The sequence below is a fragment of the Cupressus sempervirens genome, chromosome 4, assembly GCF_028749045.1.
Source record: "Cupressus sempervirens isolate cs-2001-9-10 chromosome 4, ASM2874904v1, whole genome shotgun sequence".
Classification (NCBI taxonomy): Eukaryota; Viridiplantae; Streptophyta; class Pinopsida; order Cupressales; family Cupressaceae; genus Cupressus; species Cupressus sempervirens.
The window spans coordinates 497,757,693-497,772,322 of NC_143121.1; the positions used below are offsets into that span (position 1 = coordinate 497,757,693).

At 37.8% G+C, this 14,630-nt stretch overlaps 1 protein-coding gene across 1 annotated transcript in view; it reads right to left on the reverse strand.

The window, feature by feature from the left end:
* Nucleotides 1-118: 118 nt before the first annotated feature.
* The window catches only part of LOC149562118 (uncharacterized), a 171,431-nt gene continuing 156,919 nt past the window's right edge, over nt 119-14,630 (reverse strand). The window contains exons 8-9 of the mRNA XM_089825660.1: nt 611-696; nt 119-512 (exon numbers count right to left, since the gene is read on the reverse strand). Of these exons, the coding sequence (XP_089681786.1) occupies nt 500-512; nt 611-696 (99 nt within the window). The 3' untranslated portion in view covers nt 119-499. The remainder of the gene's footprint in view (nt 513-610; nt 697-14,630) is intronic.

The following is a 14,630-nucleotide window of genomic DNA, read 5'->3' on the forward strand; positions in this document are numbered from 1 at the left end:
TATATTACAGTAGATTGTTGTGTCTCCTATAACAACTCCCTTTACAAAGATGGGTTGTTCTAACAACTCGTTAACAAATAAACCAAACTAAAAGAAATTATAAAATTACTATCTGAAATTATTATGTGAGCTAACAACTCGCTTTTATTTTAGGCTTAGCACATATAATTATTTTAACCGATGTGAAAACAGGCATAATTTCTAACACGAGTACCAACAAATACTAGGTAGCTTGAAGTCCCAAAATACTGGGTACCAGTAGTAGATTTGAGGTTTCCCTAATCCTAATTTGTCAAGTTTTGAGATCATAAAAATTTAAAAGCCTGTTGGCCAGCATTTAAGAAAAATAATTTGCAGAGGATTCCAAATGGGTTTTCCTTATGCATATTTTCTGTGATTTCCCTCTAAAAATGAACCTTGTACGGTTCAATTTGAAAGCCTGTTGGCGAGCACTGAAGAAAAATAATTTGTAGACTATTCCACAATAAACCGATTTCACTTATGCATATTTCCTGTGTCAAAAAAACTGCTGTCAGATGATGAATCTCATGCAGTGAAAAACTGGCGACAATTTGAAAAACAAAACACAGCATTTTCAAATAAGTTAAACCTTCCATCTGCCCTTTTTGTTCCATGCAAAGTTATGCAGATGCTCCTTGGACCGCCATAGTTTCGGTGCTCATTCAACCATATCCCCTGAAAACATATCAATTATAGTTAATATAAAGCATTACGATCACCAAACAGTCCAAACCTTTCAGCAAGCTGCATTCATCTTGTAATTTATAAAATACTGATAAGAAAAATTAGTGATCACATCCATCAAAACCCAAAATAATTATAAACAAGACATTAGAAAATATAAGATCAAAGAGAAAATAAGAAAATACATGGCACATATCTAGAACAGACCGAACAGCCATAGAGAATGGGTTGGATTTTAAATCTATTCAATCCTTAATTTACCTTCTACAGCATATCCAAAAAAAATTCTTTTTGATACATAGCACTGACTATTTATTTAATCCTTATAATATGACACTATCTTCTGTGAAGATACCAGAATAGCATAACGAAATGAAATATAGCGTTCATGAGAACAATAGCACCACTCCATTCACATGGCATCTAAAGGCACCACAAAAGTGTAATTGGAATTTGATTGCTTGGTTTAAAAACAGTAAAACCATACAAAATTAAAAAATGATGGTCTAAAGATAATACATAGAAATAAAAAATAAATATATTATATAAAAAAATAAAATCGTAAGAAAACCACTAGGATTTGAAAAAATGTTTTATTTTACTTCAAAGTATAAGAAAACAAAGCTTAACCTAAAATAGAGAACCACTTTGTCATGGAGCAGGGCCTACTGCATGAGTGATAGTCCAACATTTTTTACCTGGACCCTCATTATGTTGTAAATTAACAGAGAAAGTCCTTGCTGCTGAATACAATTTAATTCTAGATAAATCAATTAAAAGAGGCTTTTAAAAATGCCTTGAAACCATATTTCAATAGGGATGGGTTCACTCTAAGAAAACCCTGTGAAAGTGGGGTATCTTGAGGATGCAGATGAAACATCCATCACTGCCCACGGCACCACCAATGATGCGGGGATGTTTCTGACATGACCACTGCCGATAAGGAGGAGATATTTTCCACAGCAAGTCAAATTGTGATATTGCTATCAGGCTTTAACTGTGTAGTTTTTGAGTCAAACTCATTGACCCATATATCATGAGTAGTGATTCACACATGAATCCATCTCTGATGAGAATAAATGGAACACTTAGCACTCATTGGATCTAGGTGATGCTACCAGAGGTGAAGAACAATTTGACTTGCTGTGGAAAATATCTCCTTTTTATCAATTGATGAGCTTAAGGGGCTTTCTAATGAATGGTTCATAAGGCACAACACTTAGTGAAGGTTTTGCAAATGAGGTTGCAAGCAAAGTGGGTTTAAAGCGTGCTTGAGCTGGAGTAGTACTGGGATGGGTGACTACCTGGGAAGTCCCGGTTCTTCACCTCTGTGAACATCACCTAGATCCAATGAGTGCTAAGTGTTCCATTTATTCTCATGAGAGATGGATTCATGTGTGAATACTCAATGAGTTTGACTCAGAAACTACACAGTTAAATCCTGATAGCAATATCACAAAATGACCACTGTCTGCAGGACACCCCCTTGGTGGTGATGTTGGGCAGATGCCTTGACATCCCAAGAATAACCAAGTCACTTAAAGGAGTTCCTCAATTTTCTCTGGGAGGCTGGAAAGTCCCCACTGCCTGGGAAGCCATACTATTCATTTTATAAATTAAAATGAAAAAACAGTTTTTCTGTCATTATAAGGAATTTGATTTGTCAAAGCTTTCTATAGACAAATAATGTGATGTGTACACATGATTAACCTTGGAGGAAAGAAAAAATGTCTACACCGTATTGGAGGAAAGTAGACAACTCAAATCTAATACAGCTGTAATAGTTTTTGTTTACCAACACTCAGATTCATTCTCTCTGAGCTATTACTACTTTTGTTTATACTGACAACTGTAGAGAGTTAGTAAATACAAAAAGGAATACAAATAAAAAGATTCAAGAATGAAAATATTCCTATCTTCAACTGTGTCCTTAATTATTTAAACAGCTAGATTCTAGAGCTTCACCATTAGTTCTCTGAAGGATAGAGATTTGGCCAGAAATCGTGAGGATCTTGGTGAAGAAAACATTGTGGTAGAATTATGAAAGATACTTTGAACTACAAAGGTCTACGCAGTCTTCAAGACCTTGATTTTGGCTTGGTGGTACAGGCTCCGCCCCTCAATCTCACCCTATATTGCAAAAGAAAACTGCCAGGGACATTACCCATAAACCCCCATCCTCACTTATATTTGTGTCATCAACTCATCCCCATATTCAGGTCCATCATCACCCTGCCCGACATCCTTGAAGATTCAAGAAACAATGCTTAAAACAAAAAAATTAGTCTGCTTGTGCATTGTATTTTTCTACCTTAGTATAAAAATGAGCAAATAAAACAAATCAGGATAGATGCATTAAAAAAAAAGCAAATTTTGAAAAACTTGAGAAATGGCAAGGCAAACATAAGCTCCACTATGACAAGAAATTTGTTATTACTTGTAATGCAAATTCATAAGGTATGCTTCTTGTACTACTGTTTTACCTAGTTCATTATCTCCCCTTGGCCCTTTCAAGACCAAAAGAAAATTACTTGAAAAGATATGATGCATCTCATTACATGTGGAATGACCTAAAAACCATGGCATTCTTTAAACAGAGTGACCAGATCCACCTACAGGTCCTTAATTTGAGCATGGTTACATTCAATTCTAGGTTGATCTAGATTAAATTATTTTTGCCCAAAAAATGTTTCCAGCATGCAAAACATCTCCTATAGAGTAAATACAAAATTTGCAGGTACCAATACTCCCAGTGTTCAAACATTTCTTGTAAATGATTTTATAAATCAAAATTTTAGCAATTGTCTTGCAAGAAATATACACATTGGCTCTTTCCTTTTAAAAATGTACTGTTTCATTTTTCTCACCATTATAATTTTTTTTTGACAAAATAACAAAAATTCTCCTTTTCCACAGTGCATGTGCACTGATTTGAGCAAAGCCTTGCACATCAGACCATTAACAACACTGCTTACTCTGCATCTCTTGCATACTATAACAGCACCTAAACACCTTGCGAATTAGATGTATACTGAGCAGTATCACTTCACAGACAACTGCACAAACATCAGCTCAACAATTCTACATACAACCACACAACATCACGAGTCCCTTGTACACAAGCTTCAATAGCTCCACAAAGCTCCCCAAACATCACGCTTGGCATGTATAATGGAACATGCTTTGCACATTCTCTACCTTACGCAACTTTACATTGGACCATACATATGTAACACACATAACATCAACCTCTACATGTCATGCTTCCATACATGTGTGACACCTAACACAACCCATGCCACAAGAAATGGCTCCATACAAGTTTGACATTTGGCACCTTATGCACGTAGTACATGGAAGCACCCCATACTATAAGAGTTTAAAACTTGGCAGCATCCTACCCACACATTTCTCAACTATACACATTGTACACATGCCAGCATAGAAAGAGTTATTAATTCTCATCCTTCACCTTCCTTCACCTTGCGCATGGGAGTCAATACAAGGATCCATTAAAGCATCTGGCATGGAAATTCAACAGTGTAGTCTAGCGAGTATAGCACTCCATACAAACATCGCCGTATCAACATGCTCCACAAATCTGATATAGCCTCCCATGCAATCTAAGAAAATCAAGAAAGACATCTCATTCCTTCTCTAATCAAATGAATTCTTATTTGCATAGCCTTTTCTATATGAGTAGACATGTTGATCTATTTATCCCTATTTTGACCTTAAATATAAGTAGGATTTCTACTAAGTTCTCTCACTCTCTCTGAATGTGTTCTGGTTTTCCACATCTTGATTTCCAAGTTCCATTATGCATTCTCCAAGTTATTATATAGTTTAGGTGATTCTCATCATTAAAGAAGGCTATGGGTTTTGTTTAATTATCTCTTGGGCTTGAATTAAAACACTGTTATCAAAGCTTGAAAGTATCACTACAGCAATCTTGGTGCTATATAACAAGGGTGTTTTGCTTGAATAAGTCCAAGACTCCAAATGAAGCCTTCTAACTGCTGGAAACACTTCACTTTGACATCAAAGTGTTAGTAAAAATTGTCGTTGATTGACGAAAAGAGTTGCAACACTTAGTAGGGATTGAACGTATCATTTTATTACTAGTGATATGGATTGATGTTCAAAAATATTTGCAAAGCTCTGTTTCTTATTACTACTGGAAACAATAACAAGCAGGATAGTAAAAGTCCCCCTTTTGGGTTTTCATGGCATTCAACAAAGTTAATGTGCTCATTTGGACTCAAGTCACAAGTTGTGTTCTTGCGGCAACTTGTAATTCATGGTCACCACTTTGCGACCTCCTTGGCCAGGAATGCCAAGTACCCTGTTGAAATCTCAGGTTTTGAAGGAGACTGTCATCCCATGCTTCTTGTACACAAATGTGCTTGTTTTGTTGTGCCTGTCGTAGGTTTCAACCATAGTTCTTAGGATTGTCTCAAACAACCTATAATGGAGAACACGGGGAATTGTATTGCCCAATGGACTTGGGCACGGATCAAAATTTGCTTGATTAGGTCTATGTCCATCGTTTCTTGCCACCATCTCCAACACTCACTGCCATTCAACCCTTCGAATTGAACTGTTAGATGTGACAGGTCGGCCTTCACCTTCTATTTCTTGCTGCTCAATGTTGCCGGCCCTGCAACACGAACTCTTGAAGCCAACACTCTCGCATTCTTTTCCATACTATTTTGCTTCAATTGATCTTTCCACTGTCTTCTTTTTCTTGCCGACTACATACTAACAGTCTCTTGGTTTGTCTTTATTGTAACCAAAACAAAAAAGGGTTCGGTGTTTACTTCTTCTTCTCCTTTCTCTGCAGCTTGCTTCAGCCCTTCGTGTTATTGCCAGCTCCTATGGAATGCTTCCTTCTTCTCGGCGGTAGTGCTCTCTTCCTCACACCTTCTCCGCGGACCCCTTTCTCCTTCTCCACAACTACCCTTTCTCCTGCTCCATAGACCCTTTTCCTCCTCCCGTAGACTTTCTCCCCTTACCTTTTGTTCACCATGGTCACTCCTTATACCTTCTCTGCAGAAACTGCTTTACTAATCACCGTGCGAGGTGTGACTTCATTTTAGCTTTCCGCGGGGGTTTTATTTGCGATTTGTTTGTCTTGGAAGGTCTATCCGCGGGACAATTGTCCACGGAAACAGGCCACGGAATAAGTCCGTCCATTGATCAAGCTAGTCCGGGGGACACTTGTTTTGTTCGTGGCCCATTTACCTTGTCCGCAGGATACTTCAACGCTCATTTTTTTTAATTTAAAAAAAAAACCATTGTCGCCAACTTCTCTGATTTTATATGGTCCAAGCCATTTGACTTCCCCGGTTTTCAAAAGAGAACAAAACTATAGCAGGTAAATTATAAAAGCTTATGGTCACCAATATTATGAAAATCTCATTTTTTGTGTATTTTGAACTGCCCCATGGTGGGGGTTAGATCCTAAGATCTTTCCTAAATTCATATTACTTCTAGTAGACTCGAGATTGAAGCATGCTCTGTAGGCCTTCCTAACCCTGCTTAAATCTGAAACTAATTACAAAATAGCGTCCACCAGAAAGATTGGAACTGTCAATCACTGAAGGATATCATCAGCTAGGTCTGAAACTCATGTTTTCTTAATTCATTTGCTGCAATCATCTGTAATAATCACTTTTATTTAAAAAAGCATTCATACAATTATTTACTAAATTCTTAATTCGTAATTTGCAATCTTAAAGCTTTCTATAATTCTTGTCGTTTTGAAAGCTTTCATCGCATTCGCATTTTAATTAATTTGCTTTAAGCATCTTGGATCTAAGTGTTTCGTCTAGGATCAGGTACACCCGCCTCGGTTTTGCAGAGCAAGAAGCGCAAGGGATTTAGATCACATCGATCAATCCTGTCAAGTTGGCCTTAACCAGTTGGATATCCCAGCATCGAGCGGGCAAGGCTCGTAGGATTCCAATCTGCGGTTTTGATAACCAACAATCTGCTTAATAACTTCATATCCACTACCCAAACTGGATTTATCAAAGGGAGATACATTCTTGAAACTTGATTACTAGTTGGAAAGCTATGCATTGGGCCAAGGCTGATGGACAGAATGTTGCAATGATTCTTTTGGATTTTGAGAAAGCATAGAGTTGAATGGCTATTTATTGTGGGGATGTAACAGGCTTTTGGTTTCCATCCTTATTTTTATAAGTCAATCCATATTTGGTTTACAAACTCTTCTACTGTCATTGAGGTCAATGGAGAACTCTCAGAGGCCATCCTTTGAGAGGTCGATTAGGCAGAGGTGCCCTAGTGTGCCTGTCTTATTTGTGTTTGATGCTGATGCATTATATTATATCTTGAGAAGTCTAAATCTTGGTCCCCCTGTCACGGGTATAATCCTCCCTAACCAGGAGGCACTTCTTAATGCACAATTTGCTAATGATACAAGCCCTTTCCTTGAGCTGAATGAGATAAATTTTGATAATATGTTAAACAGGCTCCACCTTTCTTGGTTTAGCTTCTGGACCGAAAGTGGCTCCTAATAAGTCCACTGTCTTGGGACGGTCTAACTCCGCTCCTAACTGGTTGACTTCTAAAGGATGGCAGTGGGCTGGACTGAACACTATTGTCAGATATTTAGGTATCCCTTTTGGTGTTGAATCATCCACCAAAGAGGTGGATGTGGCTTTATTTCAAGATTGAGAAGAAACATTTAAAATGGCAGACTCATCTGCTCTCCTTGGCTGGGAGAACTCAAGTTGTGCTGAAAATTCTGATGGAGCTCTATTTTTTGGATTTTTATATCTGATTAGTTATAATATGCTTTCCTCTTATATACACAGGTTATACTTTCATACATCATTTGTCTAATGTAAAACCAATTCTAAAAAGGCCATCCTCTTCACATGAAGTTTTATACAATTCCAACCCAAGCTATACTTGAACAAACTGAACACAATTCCATTACACTTTTACATAGTATCTGCAAACAGACCAAGACACATATAGGCAACCTCGAAGTTGACAGTTTCTAATTCAAAAGAGGAAGCTGAAACAATGAAAACAAAATTAAGCAATGACATTTTCTGACTATGAATCAATTAAGGATCTAACTAGGATACCACAGAATACAAATTTGGGACAGATGCTAGCACAGAAAGCCAATATACAGGGGGGTGATATGTTGGAATTACCAGCTACTGAGGGATTCTTTCTGATACATTAGATTATTCAGAGAGTCGGAGATTCAATGGTGAATCAGAGAAACCCAAAGTATTTAGGTGATAAATTTGTATGCAGGTAACAGGACCATATAGATTCAGTAAATGGAGAATCTCATCCTTTCTACCCGACTAAGACTCGTACTTCTGTTGCTCCTTATTCAGACTCACATATCTACATGACTCAAAGGAGTTTGACTCTATTACCTTCTCAGTCAGAGGAGCCAAGACATTTGTATCAGAGATAGACTAACAAGAGTCTGCCATTACAATAACAATTGATACCAATTAATGCAATAAATGTCAACAACCAAATACATGTAAGTCATAATCACAGGCCTGGCACACACAGATAGAATGCAACACCGAAGCATACCATGGATATCATTGTATATAAAACCGAATCACAAGAGTAGGAGAATTATGTTGTTGACTAGAAGTCAGTTTGAAAATGATAAGGATTTGAATTAGAAGGCTTCCCCAGCATGGACCGGCGAAGATGTAACAAATAAGCAGATGCCACCCACTGAATGCTCAAGAGATTCGAAGCACTGAAGGAACATTGTGTGCAGCACAATATTTGCGGAAGACAGAGAAAAAGTTCCACAATAGTCAAGGACAATATTTTGAAGAAATATTAAACATCATTATTGTCCTCAGCAAAATATAAAAGTCTCAACAACATAAGGAAGAAGGAATGATGCCGTCGTGATCAAGAAATCAGTATTTGTGAAGGGATTGAACATAACAAGGCACTCTAGATAATATACGCAATTGTATGCAAAATACGTGGAATATTAAAAGAGATACAAATTGCTTGAGGAAAGAATTATGGTGTTGCTTCAAGAAAAACTGATGGAATATATGAATTGTTTAATTGAGATTTGCTTTTCTCTGGAGTATCGGCATCAAATAATTATTGATGATAGGGTTTGGGCAACTATGCATTAAACTCTTTCCACTGGACATTCGATCATCCTTTTAAAAACTATTATGAAAGACATCTGTATTCGTTATGGGAGTTCTGTTTTATTTTGGACAAATACATCACTATTTGGTGGCTATGTGCAACATGTGGGTGTATTACCTGCAACAGCATGTGTGTTCAAGCATCTTTTCTTGGCACGGTGAACAGTGTTCTCCATTTTCTGTTTTGGTATGAATGGTGTATTTAAAAGCAAATAAATTATTTGTTTTGAAGATCATGGTAATAATATGAAGAGGTGCAATTAAATTATTATTTTGAAAGGACATGAACTTACAGACGTATCTTTCTGCCTGGAGACATGGTCTTCAGTTTGAAATGAAATATATAAATGAGAGAAGAAAAAGACATCTGACATATTCGAAAAACATCATTCAAAAGAAGAAATTCATACATTTATATTGTAAGGAGGAATAAGGAGCTTCGAAATGGTTTTGTAATATGAATTCAATTATTTCATTTTAATTATTAAAATAAAAGGTCCTTTATTTATTTTTAAATGGCATGATGATTTAAACTGCAGATAATTCATCCTTTGTAATTATTTTTTGAATTTTGTGTACAATTTAAATGTCAGATAAGTGGACACGGTCATTTAGCATCTTAAACTCAATTATCAAAGATGTGAAATATCAAATTGTTTCCATATTTGTGTCCAGTTTGTCTCCTTACCAAAGGAGTTAAAGTTCAATCTGGACTAATTTAAGATTGCATATATATTTGATCTGTTGCATCTTGATTATTTAATTGTTGGTAGTTTAAGTGCACAGAACATTCTAAAGTTGTACGTGAAAATCTTCACTAGAAGTTGACTCTATTGCCCGAATGAGCAGAGGCACTGGCCTTTTTATTATTGAAGTCAGAAAATCTATAATCTCCTTCTTACAAACCTCAAATCCATTTAAAAATCTTATACAATTCATTCAATTATTTCAAATACTCAGCATTTAGTTTCATTTTGATTGAGTTCAAAGACTTTGCCAACCAAAGAACTCTTTAAAGCTTAAATTCGATTTAGAAAAGCTCTGAACCAAGTGATTAGGTTTGAGGAGAAGGTCTACCTGTCTAGGTGTAGGGGAGCCTAAAGTGCAGAGGAATCAAGGTGATTCTTGTTCGTTGGCTAGAATTGATTGCAGAATCCTATCAGAGAAGTGACAAGTTCTTAGATTTCCAATCTGCAATTTTGGGAACCAACATGTTCTTTCCTCTCTTCATATTTACTTCTCTTCATGGCTCTTTACTGATTTCTAGACTAAAAAAATTGACAAAATCATGAGAGCTCTCCTCTGGACTGATGGTTTGTCTTTCCAGAAGACGCATTGTGTTAAATAGGAATGGTGTTGTAGACCAAGGAACATAGGTAGTCTGGGCATCAGAGATTTGAGGGTGCATGGTATTGCTCTTGCTTCTAAATGGATCTTCAAATCCTTGAAGGGTAATGAACTATGGAAAGTTCTGGTTAGAAACAAAATGGAAAGGTCTGTTATCAAGAAAGGTAAAAAGTGGAAGGATGTTCTTCTATTTGAAATTGTTATGGGTGACTTCAATATGAAATGTTTTGGCTCTCAAGTGTTTAATTTGTTGTGGGAGGCATGGTCTTAGGTAAGGCCTTTACTCTCATCCAAAAGGGGCTATTGGTGGCCCTCCCTCATATTTTGTTTTAGACAGATCTATCTAGTGTGGGGTGGTTTTAAACACTAAGCCTCTTGCTCTGACTCAAAGTTGCTCTCCTAGAATTTGGAACGAGAAAGGAATTTCCTTAATCAGAGGTATCCTCTTTGATTGAATTCAGTTCTAAATATGGGGTTCCCCCCTCCCAGAAAAAAGACCTATTCTTTAATTGCCAAAGCTACTGAATGTTTTTTTTTCCTCAAAACTTTTGGATAGTGAATCTTTCTTGCAGCAATTCAAATGTGTTGATGGTTTTACGTTTATGGATGTTTCTACAAAGCAAATTTACAGTATGTTGAAAGAGGCTTTCTCTTTTATCAATCAGGTTAACTAGTGTTGGGGATTTGACAAGTCCGTTTCTAAGTGGCGCTTTGTGTTTGATTTTGTTTGGTATTTTCTTAGTGAACCCAAGATAACTTGCTTTCGATGGCTCCTTTTAAAGAAATTGGTTATTGAGTCCGTTTTGTCATCTGTAGGTCTCGATCCTATTACCTGTGGTGTTTGTTCTGTCCTCCAACCTTTGAACACCTTTGTTTAATTGTAAATATACTCGAGGTGTTTAGAACCAGCCTAATCAATTTCTACAAATACAATTCGAATGAGAGAAAAAATGTCTTAAATCAAACCTTGTCTATTTTCAACTATTGATTATAACTCCCATTCAATCAGAGATGAAAACAAATCTAAATTTGAATCTACAACTTATGATAAAGGTGGACCACTATTGTCTGGCAAAATAGGTAGTTAGATAGTCACCAGTGTGGACACTTGTATCATTTCATAAGCACCGTATCAGATATTATAAATGTGGTTGGCATCGTTGTATGGAATATTACTGTCATGTACAGAAGCATTTGATTAATGAATAGTATTTTACTTTGATAAGTTATTATATGTTTCTTTGCTGTTCACTTGCGGGCTGAACATTTGGCATTGTTGCCAATGCAAATCTGGAAGTGGTAGCGAATGGAAGGCCAAGGATAAATGGGAATAATCGTAGTAGACAACCGAAAAACGAATGAGGACGACGAAACAGAAATTCTGGAAGGTGAGCACGAGGCAGCCCAGAACTTTCACATTCTATACCGCATAAGCCTTGAAACCTTCGTACGGAGAGAAGCTGCAAAGAACGAGGTTACACTAGACAATGTGTGGGATGTTATGCATGCTAGCCCAACCACGAACAGATTCTTAGACCAACTCCCTTGTTTAATTGCACAAGAATATCTGGGACATAAGAGACACAAGGAAGAAGTGGAACGGGAGGAATGTCGTCAGGAAACCCTCAAGAATTTCTATGAGGAGAGAGACGCATGACATCACAAAACGGAATCATGCGCTTGTGAGCCGTGGTGCCGAGAGCACTCAGGAGTCTATAACTGTCGCATGAGTTGTCACATGATGTATACAGATTAAATAAATAAAAGAGTGTCCTATTTTGTCTTTATATAATGGTGTATGTCAAATGCCCAATCTCTTAAATAAAAATAAGGACTTGAGGGAGGATGTTAACGAATTATAATCTATGCGGAGAGATTTATTCCAAGCCAAGCAAAGGCGGTAGCTAAGACAACTTGCCGAAGAACGAACTGTGGGGCAATCGGAGGAATCATCAAGGGTGATAGAAGGCAATTGTGCGGGAAGCGCAAGAACCACCGAAGGGTGTCACAATTTGTTAGAATAGTGAGAACGAAGCAACAACAAGTTGTTCAAGGAAACACAACACAAATTAACAATGCTCGAGGAGACAAGGGAACAATTTCTACAATCATCCTATACATCACCATGAGAGGGAACCCATGAAGAAGTAGGAAGGGAGGTGAGGCCAACAGAAGAGATTGTGGCACAAGAAAGTGTCGGAGGGACACTGCACGGTGATCAGAGTAACCCACCGGGACCAACTCCTAATAGTTCTCGGACACAATCTAGTGGTCATCAAAGGACGAGAAACACAATGTCTCAAAAGAAAAATCCTCCCAAAGTTCATAGGAGATGGGAAGGAAGATCCCGTACGACATTATTGTACATGCGAAACCATATGGATCATCAACTCCATCACCGACGCCGAGTGGTTGAACTAGTTTCCAACTAGCCTACGAGGAGTGGTCGTGGATTGGTTCTGGACGAGGCGAAGATCTCCACTTGGGACGATCTAAAGAAAGAATTCAAGCAGAATTCCAACTGCTACGGGACGACAACAAGGTTGTTGTGGAGATCTACAACTGTAAACAAGTGATGGAGACACAACCAAAGACCAGAATGAACACACAGGAAAAGGGAAATATTATTATCAATAAAAAAATGCCCTATGGGTTTACAATAGTATGATTCTAGAGAAAGAAATCCTCCACACAGTACCTTCTCTCTAACTCCACTAAGAACTGCCTTTACAATGCTAGAAATGTTCTCAAATAGACCCCAATTCGTTTAGGGTTAGGAATACATTCTAGAATATGCCAGTTGGCATCCACCACCAAAACAAAAGGTTCCAGAAGTCACGTTAGAAGTCGGTGTAAAATTAGAAGAATCCAAAAACGGTAGTCCAACTTCCGGGAGGCATAACTTTTGAACCGGGACTCCAATTGACAAACTGTTTACATTTCCGAAAAGCTCTCGAAGCGCTCTACAGCCCTATGGACCAGCTTCGCTCATCCCCCATTTTTCGGCCCTTTACGAGGCCATTTACTGCCCCATATCTGACTTTGAAGCACTCTTAGGAGGTCTCTGGGAAAATTAAAACTGCAATAAATTTCTAACCATAAAGGCTTTTGGCCTGATTCTTTTTCTGGAGCGCTTTAAATTACAAGTATAATCATCCCTCCAACTTACACCCTCTAACTCATCATAATTTTGGCTCTAGTACAAAATAACCCATTTTTTGCATTTACACGTATCCCAAGGTGCTTAAATACTCTAACCCAAAAAACTAATAGTGGAACTGTGAGAGTTGGAACCTTTATTTGACCCAAATGGGTATCCAGAAATAAAAACACATTAAACAAAAACTATCTCTAAGCATATTTTTTTTGGGTGATACAAGATTGCTCTTACACCACTGGATGCTTTTGCATCAGACACCCAGGGTAGATTGAAAAGTGACCCTGTCACTTTATGGTAAAGGAAAACCCAAATGGGCAACCTCTGCTGCTGATATCCAAATTGAGTCCCCTATTGGTCGTCCTTTCCACTTCACCAGGTACTCTTCATACTGCCTATTTTTGGTACTGCCCACACAACTATCTAGAATCTCTTCTATCTCCTCCTTAGAAGTAGGAATTGGACATGGCTCCAGCATCAACCCCTCATTTGCACCATCATCATGATATTTTGTTAAGTCTGCAATGTTGAAGATAGGAGAAATGTGAATCCCATCTGGCAACTTCACCTCATATGCATTTGCTGAGTCATGCTTCTTCAAAATTTTACAAGGGCCAAATTTCTTCATTTTCAACTTGTTGTAAGTACCCACTGGAAACCGTTCCTTTCGTAAGTGTACCATAACCAGATCCCCTACTTGGAACTCCTTATGTCTCCTCCTTTGATCTACCCTGGCTTTATATTGTTGATTCATCTTGGTGATGTGTGCATGGACCTCCTCATGTAGGCTCTTGATATGTTCAGCAAATTCTTCTGCCTCGGCACTTGTCCTCTCCCCTTGCTCCATCTTCCTCAATTCCGGTGCAATCCTTGGAATGCTTCCATACACAATTTGGAATGGTGATCTACCAGTACTCCTATTTACATAATTATTATAAGAAAATTTTGCTTGTGGCAGAATCAAATCCCATCCCTTGGGCTTATCTCCTACTAAACACCTCAGCAAATTGCCCAGAGTTCTATTTACCACTTCGGTCTGTCCGTCAAACTACGGATGATGTGTAGAGCTGAACCTCAATTCTGTCCTTAACTTCTTCCATAAAGTCCTCCAGAAATACCCCACAAATTTAGTTTCTCTGTCGGAAACAACACTCTTTGGGAGACTATGTAGTCTCACCACCTCTCTAAAAGACAAATCTGCAATATGTACAGCATCATAAGTCTTGTGGCAT